At 36.6% G+C, this 18,562-nt stretch overlaps 1 protein-coding gene across 4 annotated transcripts in view; it reads left to right on the forward strand.

Annotated features, from left to right (window-relative positions):
- Positions 1 to 18,562, forward strand: part of ADAM23 (ADAM metallopeptidase domain 23) — a 189,371-nt gene that overhangs the window by 114,034 nt on the left and 56,775 nt on the right. For all 4 annotated transcript variants that reach the window (XM_069578117.1, XM_069578121.1, XM_069578119.1 and 1 more), the window contains exons 7-10: positions 3,211 to 3,283; positions 4,263 to 4,339; positions 6,398 to 6,463; positions 17,013 to 17,084. In XM_069578117.1, the coding sequence (XP_069434218.1) occupies positions 3,211 to 3,283; positions 4,263 to 4,339; positions 6,398 to 6,463; positions 17,013 to 17,084 (288 nt within the window). The remainder of the gene's footprint in view (positions 1 to 3,210; positions 3,284 to 4,262; positions 4,340 to 6,397; positions 6,464 to 17,012; positions 17,085 to 18,562) is intronic.

The following is an 18,562-nucleotide window of genomic DNA, read 5'->3' on the forward strand; positions in this document are numbered from 1 at the left end:
TTCTGGGAATGCAGTGTACAGCATGTGACTGTCATTAACAATATAGTATTGTATATTTCAAAGCTGCTGAGAATAGATTTTAAAAGTTCTCGACACAAGGAAAAAAATGCATAACTAAGTGAAGTGATGGATATTAACTACACTTATTGTGGTGTTCATTGTATAATATACATCTATCAAATTATTATGTTGTATACTTTAAACTTTTCCAGTGCTATATGTCAATGATATCTCAATAAAACTGGAAAAAAGAAATCATGTACTCTGATCATGTTGCTAACTAATAGAATGCAACTAAATTTAAAATTTGGTATATTTATGTATTCATGCTTCCTTGGTGGCTCAGACGGTAAAGAAATTTGCCTGCAATGCAGGAGGCCTGGGTTCAGTCCTTGGGTTGGGAAGATCCTGTGGAGGAGGGCATGGCAACCCATTCCAATATTCTAGTGTGGAGAATCCCCATAGACAGAGGAGCCTGGCGAGCTACAGTCCATGGGATCATAGAGTCATACACAACTGAGCAACTAAGCACACATATATTCATCAATATTGTAATAAGGGCTTTCTGCATACTGGATATTATTTTAGGTACTGGGGGTAAAATGGTGAACAGAATAGACATAGAACCTGAGCTAATAGAGTGTGTAGTCTTCAGGGGCAGAGAAAGGAAATAGGTGAATAAGTAATTTTATATGGTATGTTAGATAGTGCATACTGAGGAGAGAAAAATGAAGCTGGGAAGGTGGTGCATGTCAAGGCATTTCAGTTGAGTCAGACTCTTTGGAACCCTGTAGACCGTAGCCTGCCAAGCTCCACTGTCCTTGGGATTCTCCAGGCAAGAATACTGGAGTGGGTTGCCATACCCTCCTCCAGGGGATCTTCCCGACCCAGGGATCGAAACTGTATCTCTTACATCTCCTACATTGGCAGGCAGATTCTTTACCTCTAGTGCCACTTGGAATGGTAGGGAAGAGAGTGAAAATTTATGTTAACTGTCCAGGGCAGGGCACATGAGGTGGTGATTTTTGGATGAAGACTTTCAGGAAATTAGGGGACTGGATGTGTATCACAGGAGAAGAAGTGCAAAGGCCCTGCGGTAGGAGCATTCTCAGTGCATTTTAGGAACTGCAAGGAGCTCTGCTGGCTTGGAGAGGAGCAGACCGTAGGAGGTGAAGGTGCTGAGAGGTATCAGTTGGGAAGTCCTAACAGTGAAAAGTACTGCTGATGGGAAAATAGCAGTTTGAAAGTGATAGCATCAGGATATTGCAGTCATTGATGGTGAGCAGAAAAAGGTGTTTTTTAAGTCTTTGGAAATTTCGAATGGAGATAAGATAAATTTAGAGACAGGAAATAGTCATTCAGGCTATTGATAATAATAGTTGAACAGATAAGTATTTATTTTCTTTATATGGCAACATGTGTATGAATATGGGGTAATTTCAAATTTGAGGCAGAAAAGTCTTTATGTTTGAGTAAAGCAGTATTATTTTTAACTGATAATTTAAAAATGATCAGATAATGAAGATTACCCCACCTAGATAGATAAAGACATTATGATTAAGTAAAATATTTTTCCCGTACTCTACTTGTAGGTAGATAAACTATGTTCAGCACACTCATACAGTAAAAAATTGACTTTGATTTCTGGCATTGATTAAGGATCCTGTGACCCTAAAATAAAACAAAAAGCCAAAGAGCAACACCCCCACCCCCGCCCCCCAAATAACAACTTTCTAAGCCTTGAGTCTTTAAATAGGTAAAATGAAATAATTTTCCATTACATCCCTCATAGGGCAATTTTATACATTTGATGAATTAATAAATATATATGACTATGTCTATTAAACTGTTAAAGAGATTTATAAGGTGTTATCATAATGTTTACAGCATTGGTTTTGCATTGTTAAACCCATAATCCTTTTCTTCAGGAGCTGATTGTTATATACTTAATGCCTTTTCTCTTTTGCCTTCCTTTTTACTGCCTGCCTTTCATTCATGCAACGATTTATCCTCATCTTTACCACGGGAGAGGGAAAGAAGCAATGCTTAAAACTTTAGCTGGTTTTTAAAATTATGTTGCTAGTTGTGGGTTTCATCACTCCATGTATCTTTTCCTTGATACCAGAATTAAGAGTCTGTGGTACTTGAATTTAGATTTTTGATATTTAATTTACTACTAATTTTAGTATGCTTTATAAGTCCAGTAATATGGATAGGGTATTTCCTGTGAGAACTCATGTTATTTCTCAAATGATAAATGAATGGCAAAACTTTTAATTATTATGTCTTTTATATAACTTAATAAGATCACTTTTTAAAATAAGTTTTTTTTATGATTATAAAACATTGTGGGGAATTTGGAAAAGTGCATTAAGCAAATATTTAACTGAATAGTATTTATCCATTATCCCATCCCCTAGGGATAACTTCTCTTTACCTTTCAGTGCACATTCTTCCAGTTTTTCAGTGATACGTTCCCATATTTTAAAAAATAAATGGACCATTATTTTGTAATATAATTTTAACTTATTAATGTATCCTCTGAACCTCAATATTTTTGTTAAGTGGCAATGAAATATGCAACATATAGAGTGCTTATGAGCATTAAATTGGTAAACTGGTAACGCATCCTTTGCACTCAGTAATGGAAGCTTATAATGATGGAAATAAGACTTTGATAAAAGTATAATATCTTGGGCAAAGGATATGGATATTTTCAAGATTGTTGATAGACTTATTAAATTTCTCTCTGACCTGTGCTACCAGCAGTGTGTAAAAGTGATTTTTGCCTTGCAACTGTAATTGACTATGGTTGTCATAATTTTTAAACCTTTGCCAACCTGCTGGCAAAAGTTGGCATATCTTTTTACTTGCATTTTGAAGAAGTGTTAAAGTATTCATCTTACATTGTGCAGTCATTGCCCACTGTGTTTCTTTCTTGTGAATTTCTTATGCATGTGTTTGAAGAAAGTTAAGGTTTAAGAGTACTAATGAAACTATGCTTTTTATCTAAACTGGGGCAATTGGATGATGCTCTATTTTATTTGAAGTTCAACTTTTAACAAGACATATACTTTTCATTTTTGGTAACTAAACCATCAGCATGTAAATGTTCCCATTTTAAGGAGGGTATTAGAGAAAGTGCTAGCACTGTTCCATGCAGATGTAATCCTATCTTGCTTTTTAATTGACTAATTGTTTTTGTTTCAGAAAAGCACAGGTCGGCCTCACATAATCCAGAAAATCTTGGCAGGACAATATTCTAAGCAAATGAAGAATCTCAGTAAGTTTTAATTAAAGTAGCCATTCTATTTTATGTACTAGAAGCTTTGACTTGAAGCTTGGTAGATATGCAGGCTTGTTGGAAAGTGGAATTGGTTTGAGATCTGGAGTGAGCAGTGTTGGTGGGCAGTTCATGTGGCTTTCATGTAATGAAGCATGAAGAGTCGTTTCCAATGGAAAGACTGAAATATGAAACTCAGATGTAAAGCTGTGCTAGAAACTGTAGACTGTGGCCATATTTAACAGAGTTATTTCAGGGAGGTTCATCCTTAGATTTTCGTGGAAGTTTGCTGCTCTTTGACCAGCTGGTACTCTCTCTCTCATGGTCTGGTTCTGAGGCATCTTAAGCATGCTTAAGATTTGGCAAAAGCCGCTTTTGGATTATTGGGGTATGCAATGTTATTTCTGTGTATCAGTACCAAACGTTTTTAGTAATTTATGCAAAAGGTTATACCATGCATTCTTTTTAATTCTAAAATAAATTAAGGGGGCTTCCCTGGTAGTCCTGTGGCTAAGACTCCAAGATCCCAGTGCAGGGGACCTGAGTTTGATCCCTGGTCAGGGAACTAGATCCCACATGCCACAGTGGAGACTGGAGATTTGGTGAAGACAAATAATAAAAACCCTTTAAGAAAAGGAAAGCATTAAAAAATAAAGTGAATTAAGCATAGTAGAATTCTAAATTTTCTGATATCTAGGGTCAGGTGCTTGTAGATCAAATATGCATATTCTCAGGAGTCTTGAATAGCTCATTATGTTTTTCATGAGGTTTGGAAGAAAATGATGCTTTTGGATTACATTTGTGACCATGAAAATGTGAACTGTTTAATAATTGGAATGCTTTTTCCACCTTAGTTTATTTTGATTTTGAAAAGACAAATGCTATCAATGCTGCTATTCCCTCACATAATATTTTTAAAACATTCTCCCATTGAAATGCAGTCAAACATAGATTTTGGTATTCTGTCTCTTTTGCACAGGTATGGAAAGCAGTGACCAGTGGCCTTTTCTATCTGAATTACAGTGGTTGAAAAGGAGACGGAAGAGAGCAGTAAATGTGAGTGTGGCACTGAGTTACTAAATAAGAATCCTGTAATTATATAATCAACAACTTTCATAGAGCTCCTATGTATTGATAAATGTATAGGGGCTTTGGAATTGAAATTATGTTCCTAGTGTATTTCATAATAGGTTAGAAAGCTGTAATGATGGGGACTGTTAGTAATTACATGGTGAATGCTACGTAACCAAAAATTAATTCCACAGCATATGGATTACATGGTAATTTACTTGATAACTTAATGAGTAATTATACTGAAAATAGCACTTTTTATTTTTTTGACTGTGTTGCACAGTCTGTGGGATTTTAGTTTGCTGACCAGGGATTGAACCCATGCCCCTGCAATAGAATGTGGAGTCCTAGCCGCAGGACTGCCAGGGAATTCCCCAAAGTTGCACAGTTAAGATAGTGTTTTGCTAAATGTAATTCTTGTGGAAAATTAGACCACCAGCCATCGAGAACTTAGTGATAGGTCAAATCACCCTCTCTTTTATGACCTTGTCTTTGTATTGTGGTGATTATGGATACAATTTTCTTTAACTTAAAGATCTGTTTTTGGTTACTCTTGAAATTGCAGTTGGTAATAACACATTTTATATAGACTGTTGATGTTTGACTGCAGTCCAGTCTTATCAAATATAAACTGATCAATCACCATGTGCTCTTCTAACTATGAAAAACGAATGATAGTCCAAATGACAGCTAAAATACTTAGCCCTTGCTCTTTAAAGGATTATCTAGTAATCAAACTTTATTTTTTTTAATGAAAGTTATTTATTTATTTATTTATTTTAATTTTAATTTTATTTTTTTACTTTACAATACTGTATTGGTTTTGCCATACATTGACATAAATCCACCACAGGTGTACATGAGTTCCCAACCCTGAACCCCCCTCCCAACCACCCTCCCCATATCATCTCTCTGGGTCATCCCAATGCACCAGCCCCAAGCATCCTGTATCCTGTATCGAACCTAGACTAGTGATTCGTTTCTTACATGATAGTATACATGTTTCAGTGTCATTCTCCCAAATCATCCCACCTTCTCCCTCTCCTACAGAGTCCAAGAGTCTGTTCTTTATATCTGTGTCTCTTTTGCTATCTCGCATATAGGGTTATACGTTCTAATCAAACTTTAGAATATGATAATTATCAACATTTGTTCCTTTGAGAAGTTGTGTGGTTAGGAATTAGTACAGTATTATGAGAATTTCATTCCCCTGAATTCAGGTTTCTATATGACTACACTGGTACCTATTCCAGATGTACTATGCTATTCTTATTGAGATTTATTTATTTTAACATATTAATAATTATGCTTTTTCTCTAGAGTATTTTTACATGTAAAAATTGTATGAAAACCACCTGAGCTGCTCTCTATCTGGATGAGGACCTAATGATAATTAAAAATAGTTCTTTTCTGAACGACTGTACATTTGTTGTTGTTTAGTTGCTCAGTTGTGTCCAACTCTTTGCAGCCCCATGGACTATATAGCCCAACAGGCTCCTCTATCCTTGGGGATTTTCAGGCAGGAATATTGGAGTGGGTGTCCAGTTCCCCTTCCAGGGGATCTTCCTCACCCAAGAATCAGACCCATGTCTTCTCCAGGTCTCCTGCACTGCAGGCAGATATTTGATCTCTAAGCCACTGGGGAAGCCCAACTGTATGTTTTGTCTTTTTTGTTCAGTTGCTAAGTTGGGTCTGACTCTTTGTGACCCTACAGACTATATGGGTTCTTCAGGCAAGAATACTAGAGTGGGTTGCCATTTCCTTCTCCAAAGGATCTTCTTGGACCAGGGATCAAACGCATGTCTCTTGCATTGGCAGGCAGATCTCTACCACTGAGCCACCAGGGAAGCCCAATTGTGTGTTTACTCACACTTTATAGTCAGTTTTTCCTTCCATTTCCCTGACCAAGTTTCTTTGAGGATGTTCATAAAGCGAGCAGCAAAGAGTTCTTCTGAAATTCTAAGTCAGTCTTCCATTTAACAGTCAGCATTAGAGATATTTTCTTTAACCACCATTCTGATCACATATTTTTATTTTCTACAGCCATCCCGTGGTGTGTTTGAAGAAATGAAATATTTGGAACTAATGATTGTTAATGATCACAAAACGGTAAGAATACAGAATCAATGGGTTTTAGACTGGACAGTTTACTTAAGAAACAACAATACTCTTCTCTTAACTTCTGTCAAAGTAAAATACTTAAAAGACATGTGAAGAATAATTATTATCCTCCATTGGCCCCTCTTGAGGATAAAGTAGGAATTTTCTTAACCATACTCTGCTGAACCACTTTCCTTATAAAATATCTTGGCTGAAGCCCAGAGCATTCTGAAGGGTCTTGGTCAGTAGGCTCTTTGCTAGTACAGTTGAATCCACAGATACAGATGGCCAACTGAATCTACTGTAATGTACTGCACAATTTTATATAAAGTCCTTGAGCATCAAGATTTTGGCATCTTTGCTGCTGCTGCTGCTGCTGCTGCTGCGTCGCTTCAGTCGTGTCTGACTCTGTGTGACCCCATAGACGGCAGCCAGCATCTTTAGGGGCTCCTAAAACCAACCACCCTTGGATACTGCAGGACCACTTTATACCCAATACTTGTGGTGTGCTGGTAAATGCTTAACACTTGGTTCTCTGAAAAAACAGCTTTGATTTAAAATGTTTGCTGATACTACTACTATATATATATATTAGTTAACCTATTATATACATAATAATATACATTATATACATTATATATACATTATATAATATTAATATAATATTATTATATACATAATAATAGGTTAACTAATAAGGATCTATTGTATAGCACAGGGAACTCTACTCGATACTCTATAATGGCATATATGGGGAAAAAGTGCATATATGTATGTGTATAACTGATTCACTTTGGTGTACACCTGAAAATAATGCAGCGTTGTAAATCAACTATACTCCAATAAAAAATGTTAAAAAACGTTTGCTGATATCCATGGTGTAAATGCTGCTCCATGGCTAATTTCAAGCTACCAAAGTGATGTCATTAAATGAGGATCTAGGAAAGGTGGATTCAGTTAGCTGATGTGAATTGGTGGGAGCTGGCTCCAGTACCCTACTGCCCCATTTTTCAAATTGTTTAGGGCACTTGTAATTTTTGTTGTAATTACATAATTCAGTTTTTTAAGCTGTATAAACTAAGGCAAAGAATAATTTGCTTTATGAAAGCTAAGTTACATTTTTGGAGAGTCTTTATAAAGATGGAACTGTTAAGACACACCTACAAGTCAGTATAGATGAAAAACTTGTAAAAAATTGCAATAAAAATTCAGATTTTGGGGAAATATCTTTAAGGCCTTGTTTTTCTTTAAGGAAATCAAAGTTAGGTTAGTAAACCTATTAGGTTAGATTTTATATAATGTATATATAATATAACCTATTGCTGTTGTGTCCGACTCTTTGCGACCCCATGGACTGCAACACTCCAGGCTTCCCTGTCCATCACCAACTCCTGAGCTTGCTCAAACTCATGTCCATTGAGTCGGTGATGCCATTCAACCAGCTCGTTCTCTGTCGTCCCCTTCTCCTCCTGCCTTCAATCTTTCCCAGCATCAGGGTCTTTTCTAATGAGTCGGGTCTTCGTACTAGGTGGCCAAAGCATTGGAGCTTCAGCTTCAGCATCAGTCCTTCCAATGAATATTCAGGATTGATTTCCTTTAGGATTTGACTGTTTTGATCTCCTTGCTGTCCAAGGGACTATTATATGAAATTCTAATCAGCAGAAAAGCCCTTAAAACTATATGTTTTTTAAAATGTTGATTTAATGTATATCTAAACTTTTTTGGGGTCTCTGCTTTAACTGATGTTTTCCATTAATTACCAAGTACTGGCTCAATTATAGGGCTTCCCTTGTGGCTCAGACGGTAAAGTGTCTGCCTACAATGCGGGAGACCAAGGTTTGATCCCTGGGTCGGGAAGTTCCCCTGGAGAAGGAAATGGCAACCCACTCCAGTATTCTTATGCTGAATATGAAGCTATTCAGTAGCATCCCTCTTAGTATGATACACAGGCTTATGTTTTGAACCAGTAGCTTTTAAGTACATTGCTTGAATGTTATTAGGAAGCAGAATTATGTATAATTTAGGACATATCTTTTGTGATAGAAAGGAAAACCAAAAGTGCTAATAGCCATTTTAGATAACAAAGGCTAAAATATGACTTTCTAAAGGACATTAATTTTCCTAAAATGCCAAGATAATTTTTTAATCTGAATTATATTTGTTGATTGGAGCTTTGAGATTATTACCATCTTCTGAATCTTTAGGTATGTGGTAAAATTATTTTAGAAGCCTAAACTTTTCCCAACATCCAGTGTACAATATTTTTACAGTAGTGAAAAAAATAATTAAGATATATACATTACCTTTAAATTCACAAAGTGGATTCACATATAGCTGGTATTTGATAGACAAATTCTCCAACCCATGACTTGTGATTCCAGTCTCTTGTTCCACGACTCTGTTAGGAAGATTCATGAAACCATTAATCAAAGAGCAGATTTCAGAAACTGTACAAATAGGAAGCTTGATTAATTTAGAAAATTATATATTTTGAATTTATTTTTATGTCTTTTAAAATGGGAAGCCTTTAGATAATCTTGTCTTTATTTATGAATAATAAAATAGTACCCACCTTTATTTTTTTTTCTTTTCTACTATATTTTATTATAAGATATTGAATATAGTTCCCTGTGCTATACAATAAATCCTTATTGCTTACCTATTTTATATATGATAGTGTCCAACTGTTAATCCCATATTCTTTTTATTTTTATTTTTTTTAGTTTTTTTATTTTTTAAATTTTAAAATCTTTAATTCTTACATGCGTTCCCAAACATGAACCCCCCTCTCACCTCCCTCCCCATAACATCTCTCTGGGTCATCCCCATGCACCAGCCCCAAGCATGCTGTATCCTGTGTCAGACATAGACTGGCGATTCAATTCTTACATGATAGTATACATGTTAGAATGCCATTCTCCCAAATCATCCCACCCTCTCCCTCTGAGTCCAAAAGTCCGTTATACACAGCTGTGTCTTTTTTCCTGTCTTGCATACAGGGTCGTCATTGCCATCTTCCTAAATTCCATATATATGTGTTAGTATACTGTATTGGTGTTTTTCTTTCTGGCTTACTTCACTCTGTATAATCGGCTCCAGTTTCATCCATCTCATCAGAACTGATTCAAATGAATTCTTTTTTTACGGCTGAGTAATACTCCATTGTGTATATGTACCACAGCTTTCTTATCCATTCATCTGCTGATGGACATCTAGGTTGTTTCCATGTCCTGGCTATTATAAACAGTGCTGCGATGAACATTGGGGTACATGTGTCTCTTTCAATTCTGGTTTCCTCGGTGTGTAAGCAAGGTGAAAAGACAGCCTTCTGAATGGAAGAAAATAATAGCAAATGAAGCAACTGACAAACAACTAATCTCAAAAATATACAAGCAACTCATGCAGCTCAATTCCAGAAAAATACACGACCCAATCAAAAAATGGGCCAAAGAACTAAATAGACATTTCTCCAAAGAAGACATACAGATGGCTAACAAACACATGAAAAGATGCTCAACATCACTCATTATTAGAGAAATGCAAATCAAAACCACAATGAGGTACCACTTCACACCAGTCAGAATGGCTGCGATCCAAAAATCTGCAAGCAATAAATGCTGGAGAGGGTGTGGAGAAAAGGGAACCCTCCTACACTGTTGGTGGGAATGCAAACTAGTACAGACACTATGGAGAACAGTGTGGAGATTCCTTAAAAAATTGCAAATAGAACTACCTTATGACCCAGCAATCCCACTGCTGGGCATACACACAGAGGAAACTAGTACCCACCTTTAAAATATTGCTTTGTAGATAGAATATTTCTAATATTATTTATATTCTGTGATAAAGTTACCTTATTTAGGTTACCAGTCTTTTAATGGTAAATCTTAGTAATTTGTTTTATTGTTATTATTAGAGTGAGAATTAGAAAGTACATCTGTCTTTGAAACCAGAAAAAAGAACTATAATTCCCTCTGATAAGTTTGGAGGGAATACATGTTATGAAATGGAAAAAAAGAAAGCCTTTATTATTGGATGATAATAAAGCCTAAAGTAGAAATATATTAAGAAGATTTCTACTGTTTTTTTAAATTGAAGTATAGTGGGTGTTCATTGGAAGGACTGATGTTGAAGCTGAAACTCCAATATTTTGGCCACCTGATGCGAAGAGCTGACTCATTTGAAAAGACCCTGATATTGGGAAAGATTGAGGGCAGAAGGAGAAGGGGACGACAGAAGATGAGGTGGTTGGATGGCATCACTGACTAAAAGGACATGAGTTTGGGTAAACTCCGGGAGTTGGTGATGGACAGGGAGGCCTGGCATGCTGCGGTTCATGGGGTCGCAAAGAGTCGGACACGACTGAGCGACTGAACTGAACTGAACTGAATAGTTGATTTACAGTGTTTCAGGTGTATGGCAAAGTGATTCAGTTATACAGATTCTCTTCCATTGCACGTTATTACAAGATATTAAATATAGTTCCTTATGCTATACAGTGTGCTTCCCAGGTGGCTCAGTGGTAAAGAATCTGCCTGCCGAACAGGAGATATCTGACAAGCAGGAGATGCGGGTTTCATCCCTGGGTTAGGAAGATCCTCTGGAGAAGGAAATGTCAACCCATTCCAGTATTTGTGCCTGGGAAATACCATGGACAGAGGAACCTGGCAGGCTACAGTCCATGGAGCTGCAAAGAGTTGTACGTGACTGAACAACCTAACAGCAGCAGTAGTGCTATATAGAAGGTTCTTACTAGATTTCTGCTAGTTACATAAATGCTGCTTTGGAGCAATGGAACTAAATAGATTCCTTTTCTTAGACCAAGTTGGATTCTAGCTCATAATAGTCCCGAATAAGTGGGTCATTTTATAAGAATTTTTTTTTCTTTTGAGAGTTATTGTTGTTCAGTCGTTAAGTGGTGTCCAACTCTTTGCAACCTCATGGATTGCAGCACCCTAGGCTTCCAGGTCCTTCACTATCTCCCAGAGTTTGCTTAAACTCATGTCCTTTGAGTCGGTGATGCCATCCAGCCATCTCATCTTCTGTCACCCCTTTCTTCTCCTGCCCTCAATCTTTCCTAGCATCAGGGTCTTTTCCAATGAGTCGGCTTTGCATATCAGGAGGCCAAAGTATTGGCACTTCAGCTTCAGCATCAGTCCTTCCAGTGAATATTCAGGGTTGATTTCCTTTAGGATTGAGTGGTTTGATCTCCTTGCCATCCAAGGGACTCTCAAAAGTCTTCTCCAGCACAACTTGAAAGCTTCAGTGCTCAGCCTTCTTTATAGTCCAACTCTCACATTCACACATGACTACGGGAAAAACCCTGATAGCTCACTTGGTGAAGAATTCGCCTGCAGTGCAGGAAACCCCAGTTCTATTCCTGGGTTGGGAAGATCTGCTGGAGAAGGGATAGGTTACCGATTCTAGTATTCTTGGACTTTGCTTGTGGCTCGGCTGGTAAAGAATCCGCCTGCTATGTGGGAGACCTGGGTTTGATCCCTGGGTTGGGAAGATCCCCTGGAGAAGGGAAAAGCTACCCACTCCAGTATTCTGGCCTGGAGAATTCCATGAACTGTATAGTCCATGGGGTCGCAAAGAGTTGGACATGACTGAGCAACTTTCACTTTCACTTTGACTATACAGACCCTTGTCAGCAAAGTGATGTCTCAGCTTTTTAATATGCTGTCTAGGTTTGTCATAGCTTTTCTTCCAAGGAGCAAGCTTCTTTTAATTTCATGGCTGCAGTCATCATCAGTAGTGACTTTGGAGCCGAAGAAAATAAAATTTGTCACTGTTTCTACTTTTTCCACATCTGTTTGCCATGAAGTGATAGGACTGATTGCCATGATCTTAATTTTTTGAATGTTGAGTTTTAAGCCAGCTTTTTCACTCTCCTCTTTTTACCTTTATCAAGAGGCTCTTTAGTTCCTCTTCACTTTCTGCTATTAAGGTGGCATCATCTGCATATATGAGGTTGTTGATATTTCTCCTGGCAGTCTTGATTCCAGCTTGTGATTCATCCAGCCCGGCGTTTCTCATGATGTACTCTGCATATAAGTTAAATAAGCAGGGTGACAATATCCACCCTTGAGGTACTCCTTTCCCAGTTTTGAACCAGTCTGTTGTTCATGTCTGGTTCTAACTGTTGCTTCTTGACCTGCATATAGGTTTCACAGGAGTCAGGTAAGGTGGCCTGGTATTCCCATCTCTTTAAGAATTTTCCACAGTTTGTTATGATCCACACAAATTCATGAAATGAGAGTTGAGAAAAGTTATTTTTAAAAGATGTGCTTTATATGAGATGAAGATAGTTTTTGAATTTGAATACTTAATAAGGGATAAATCAGAATATGGATCAGGTTCTTAAATTTTGTGTATCAAAGTAAAATTAAACTAGAATAATTGTCATCTATTTAAAAAAGTGTTTTTGGCTGCATTGCACAACAGGTGGGAACCTCCCTGACCAGGGACTGAACCTGTACACCCTGCAGTAGAAGCATGGAGTCTTAAGCACTAGACCACCAGGAAAGTCTGACATCTGTTTTTTAATATCTGGATGTTTACTATTGGGTTTTAGAGTGTCTTCCCTCTGAGAGTGCTCCTCTTATAATCTTTGTGCTACATGAGACAACGCATTTATTTTCATAACTATGACCCTCAGGTTGAAAATCAAGCTCTAATTTTAATTTTTTTCAAAAAGCAAATATCTTTTAAATAATTTTTATTGGAATATAGATGACTTACAACATTGTGTTAGTTTCAGATGTAATACAAAGTGAATCAGTTATTCCTATACATACAAGATATCCACTCATTTTTAGATTCTTTTCCTATACAGACCATTATAGAGTCTTCAGTAGAGTTCCTTGTGCTATATTGTAGGTCTTTATCAGATATCTATTTTATACATGGTAGTGTGTGTATGTCAATCCCAATCTTCCAGTTTATCCCTACCCGCCTTTCCTTCCTGGTAACCATAAGTTTGGGGCTTCCCTGGTAGCTCAGTTGGTAAAGAATCTGCCTGCAATTTGGGAGACCCAGGTTTGATCCCTGGGTTGGGAAGAACTCCTGGGGAGGGGAATGGTTACCCACTCCAGTATTCTTGTCTGAGAAACCCCAGGGAGAGAGGAGCCTGGTGGGCTACAGTCCATGGAGTCACAAAGAATTGGACATGACTGAACGACTAACACTAAATAACCATAAGCTTGTTTTCTACATATTTAACTCTGTCTGTTTTGTAAATAGGTTCATTTGTACCTTTTTTTAAAGATTCTACATGAGTGGTATTATATGATGTTTGTCTATCTCTGACTTATTTCACTCAGTAAGATGTTCTCTAGGGCCATCCATGTTGCTGAAAATAGCATTATTTCATTCAAAAATCAGTATCTTAAGGATTGTGCTTGTTCAGAAAGGAGAAGCAAATTTGACACTTTAAATGTAAATTATTCTCAGCAGTCGGAAAATGTGAAAATAAATTCGTTCATAAATGGAGATTACATATTTTTCTTTGTGTGTATAATTAATTCTCACTCTTGCAGGAAATAGAAACATTTTGCCTACATTTACTTTCAAGTATACCTTCTTTAAAATCAGAGTAACCTAATATTGCCTTCCTGAAAAAATGCAGATATCTTATTTGGAACAAGCATCCTATATTATCAGTAGCTTTCAATTAGAAAAAAATCTCTCAATTTTGTGTAAACCATTTTAGCAGCAGGCTGGTGGAGTCTAATTTGTGAGCCAATTATAGCCTTGATAGGGGTCTGCAAACATTTCTTTGAGCTGCTTAAGCTAAATATTAATGTAAATATTAAACACCTTTTTCTATTAGAAAACTAATTGAAATATTTTAAAGTACATGAAAAACAAATGTTTTTCTACCTTGTTACTATATCTTTATGTATAAGTCAATAGGTGAAAATATGTAATGATAACTCATATATTTCAATTTAAACCTCGTGTGGTTTTCCTTATTTAAAAGCCACTATATTTTATGGGGCTTCCCAGGTGGCACTAGTGGTAAAGAACCCACCTGCCAATGCAGGAGACATAGAGATGTGGGTTTGATCTCTGGGTCAGGAAGATCGCCTGGAGGAGAGCACGGCAACCCACTTCAGTATTTTTTGTTTTGGCCATAGGCTGTGGCATGTGGGAGCTTGATTCCCCAACCAGGGATCAAACTCGTGCCCCCATAGTGAAAGCCAGGAATCTTAACCACTGTACTGCCAGGGAAGTCCCCCACTCCAGTATTCTTGGCTGGAGAAAACCATGGACTACAGGCCATACTATTGCCAAGAGTCAGACACGACTGAAGTGACTTAGCACACACACACACATATTTTATAGGTACCCCAACAAATTATGATTTTTCATCAATGATCAAGCATGTACATAAACTATTTTATATTACTTGTTAACAAGTTTATCTCTTATGTCGACCCAGAGTAAGCATTGAATTCCAACTGTTTGATCTTGGATAATTAATTATCCTCTCTGAGCTTCACTTTCCACATTTATAAATGGGGATAATAAAACTTACCTCACTGAGGAGGGGCAATATTTGTTGTAGGGGAAACACTAATCATAGATCCTAGTAAATCCTAGGTACTCAATTATATGGAATTTCAAGTGAATAAACCTAGTGGTCACTCTTTTTCCTTGTCATACTTGTTTTCTCAGCAGCATTGGATAAGTTGGTTATTCTTCCCTATTTGAAATATTGTCTTCATCTTTCTGCTTCTATGACACAATAGCTGTCTCACGTCATTGTCCATTTTCTTCTTAGACTTTTATGTTTGGCCTTTAGAATTTTGAGAATGCCCCATAGCTTGGTTTGGGCTCTCTTTTCTTTCTATAACTTTCTCTCAAGTGACCACTTCTAGTCCTAAGTTTTTAAATTATATCATGACTTAAATTCATCACTCTCAACTTTATACTCTAACCTGCTGAGTTCCATAGTTCTATTAATATAACTGACTGCCTACTTCAATATTAGGTAGACATCTCACATGTAACATTTATAAATCAGAACTCTTGGTTCCTTAGTCCTAAACGGCTTTTCCCCTAGTCTTTCTCATCATTTTAAATGGCACACTCCTGCCTCCACCCCAGCTATTCCAGTTCAAAACCTCAGAGAAATGTTTTACTCTTTCCTTATCTTCCACATCCTATACAGGTGTCCTGTCTTCATTGTTTTTTAACCTGGACTATTACAATATTTTCCCAACAGATCTCTCTTCCATTCTTGACCCTCTCTAATTCACTCCCCTTACAGCAGGCAGAGTGATCTTTCTAAAAAGAAAGAGGTGGAAGTTACAAATATGAAATAAATGAAAACATCACATTCTGATAGACTTTTGAAGTTCTCATTTTTTAACTTGCAAGTCATACTTTCCATGTTCATTATACTATAAAAGAACATTTCCCAAAAGGACAAATTAATGTTCAGAAGCAAAACAAATTCATTTGAATAGGTGTGTTACACCATTGCCCTAGAATAGATGTCAACTAATATTTTTTTCCCTTTCTTTTTTTCATAAGTGCTTCTTAATGTCAGGAATTTTTTTAAGTGTACAACTCCGTGACATTTAGTTTTACATCCATTACCTCTATCCAGTTTCCAAATATTTCATCACCCACAAGAGACTTAATGTTGAGCCTTTGCTTTTACTTTCAAATATATTTTTGAAAATTTTCAGCTTGTGTAATTTGCTAGGCAATTTAAAATGCTGCGTTCTTTACAGCAGCTTCTTTGTGCTAAGTTTAAAAACACCTGTTAAAATATCTCTGTAAGATATTAATTTACTTTATTTCCTTAGATGGTCATAAATAACCATAAACAACCATACTGTTGGCACATTTCATGTATACGTTTCGTCTCTTCTTTGACTTCTGAGCTGTCAAAAGCAAAAGGCTTCGTTTGGAGGAGGTATTCTTCTGAAAGGATATACTAAAATGTATGAGAGATGTAGTCCATAGTGTGGACTGAATCTAAAGTGTTGCCTAAGAAGTCTTGATCTTTGTATGAGCTTGAATTCAAGTGAGAAGGGTGTCCTGTAGGGATTAAATTTCTTGGTCTACACTCTTGATAAACTGGTAAAGTCAAGTAACAAATTTAAAAAGGGTTGCATTTGTTAGACATTGAGAGTGATTAGCAGCTTACTGCTCAAATGTGAAGTTTCTCACACAGAATCACTTGGCGCTCCCCATTATCCAGAACATCATGGGTATTTTTAAAAATTAAAATAATTTAAAATTATTAATTTAATAATTAATTTTTAAAATCGGAGGATAACTGCTTTACAGTGTTGTGTTGGTTTTATCATGGGTATTTTAGACAGTTATACTCTTCCTGCTTAACAGAGAAATAAAATAAGAACACTGCTGTGTCCAAACACAGCACAAACTGAATTTGGTATTTTTAATTCCCATTTCTACTCTTGCTGTCAGATTTCTGTTTTTGTGGAATTTTGAAAATATGTCATTAAATTATGGTTTGACAGTGACTGGTCTTTGTCTCCCCTCCCCCTGCTGCGCCCCCTCCTCCTGACCCCAGTACAAGAAGTGTCGTTCTTCTCTCGCACATGCGAACAACTTTGCAAAGTCTGTGGTCAATCTTGTGGATTCTGTAAGTATCCTGGTTTTCTTGAACCTGTTTTTCCAAGATGGAATGGTTTATATATCCATTATTTACTTGTTGCTTTAGTTGTTTCTGGGACAAAAGTAAAAATACTATCCTTAAGCTCATCTGGCTAAGAGATTATAGACTGGTCTGAATCACAAAGAAGAGTGTTATCAGAGTTTCAGGGGATTGTTGAGTTAGTTATTCTTGGGATCCCAAAGTTGCATTGATGTTGCTTCTGAGTGGTATCTGGATATTATTTTCACCAGAGTCTATGGAGGACAAAACATAGAGAAAATTAGCTACAGAACAGAGTGTAAATTAAACTTGGCAAGTGAGGCTTCGTTAATAATAATCAGCTGAGCTTATCATCTTAAATATATAGCAGAAAAAACTAATAGATTGAGGTGGGTTATGTTTGGTGAATATAGGTAGTACAAAAATTTTTTTTAAAAGAACCCAAATTTATTTTCTTAGTGTTCCTATGAGAATGCTTCAGGCTGTATTTCTAGATGACAAAGTTAAGTGCAGTTCCCAAACAGAGCTAATTTAAAAGTAAAATATATATCTTCTTAAAAAAGGCTTCTAATCCCTAAATCGTTCATATTGACATTTTTTCCTCTTCTCATTCTGATAGGAAATCTATGAGTGTGGATATTATTCATTCTGTTCCAATAAATAATTCAATTTGAATAGTCATAAATAAACAGCATAATATTTTGTGTGTTCTAACATAAAGTTCTGTTTTGTAAGCTAAATATATATGTATTTATCCAATATTTATTGTATATACTGGGAAAAACATTATAAATTGCTTAATATCTAAATGATACTAATTTTTTCCAAAGAACTGCTTTCCTTTTTGCCTTAAATTTAAACAGTCCAAAAGCCTCTAATCATCTAAACACTCATATAGTACCTAGTCGGCACAGTTGGGCTTTCCTGGTGGCTCAGCAGTAAGGAATCCACCTGCAATACAGAAGCTGCAGAGACCCAGGTTCAATCTCTGGGTCGGGAAGATCCCCTTAGTAGGAAACGGCAACCCACTCCAGTATTCTTTTCTGGAGAATTCCATGGACAGAGAAGCTTGGTGGGCTACATTCCATAGAGTTGCAGAGTCAGACAAAACTGAAGCAACTTAGCACAGGAACGGTTGAACAGAATAATATGGGTAGAGGGTAACAGAATGTCACATAGAGTTAAGATTGAAATTCTGATAGCCAGTTATCACTGGATTTATTAATTTTCTTTAATTTCAGCCCTTGTCAGTCTTCTCAGAGGATAAGTAGAAGTGGATGTGAAAAAGAGAATATTAAACCTCACTTTTCCCATACCCTATCTATTTACTTGGTGGAATCTTAGTGTTTGTCATTTTACCATGAGTGAATAGAATCACATCTTGCAATGTGTCATTTTTATTTTGAGTTATACAAGGTTCTGAAGTCAACCAACTATTTTTTCAAAGACATTACATTTAACTCACT

Source organism: Ovis canadensis, chromosome 2 (assembly GCF_042477335.2).
Source record: "Ovis canadensis isolate MfBH-ARS-UI-01 breed Bighorn chromosome 2, ARS-UI_OviCan_v2, whole genome shotgun sequence".
Taxonomy (NCBI): domain Eukaryota; kingdom Metazoa; phylum Chordata; class Mammalia; order Artiodactyla; family Bovidae; genus Ovis; species Ovis canadensis.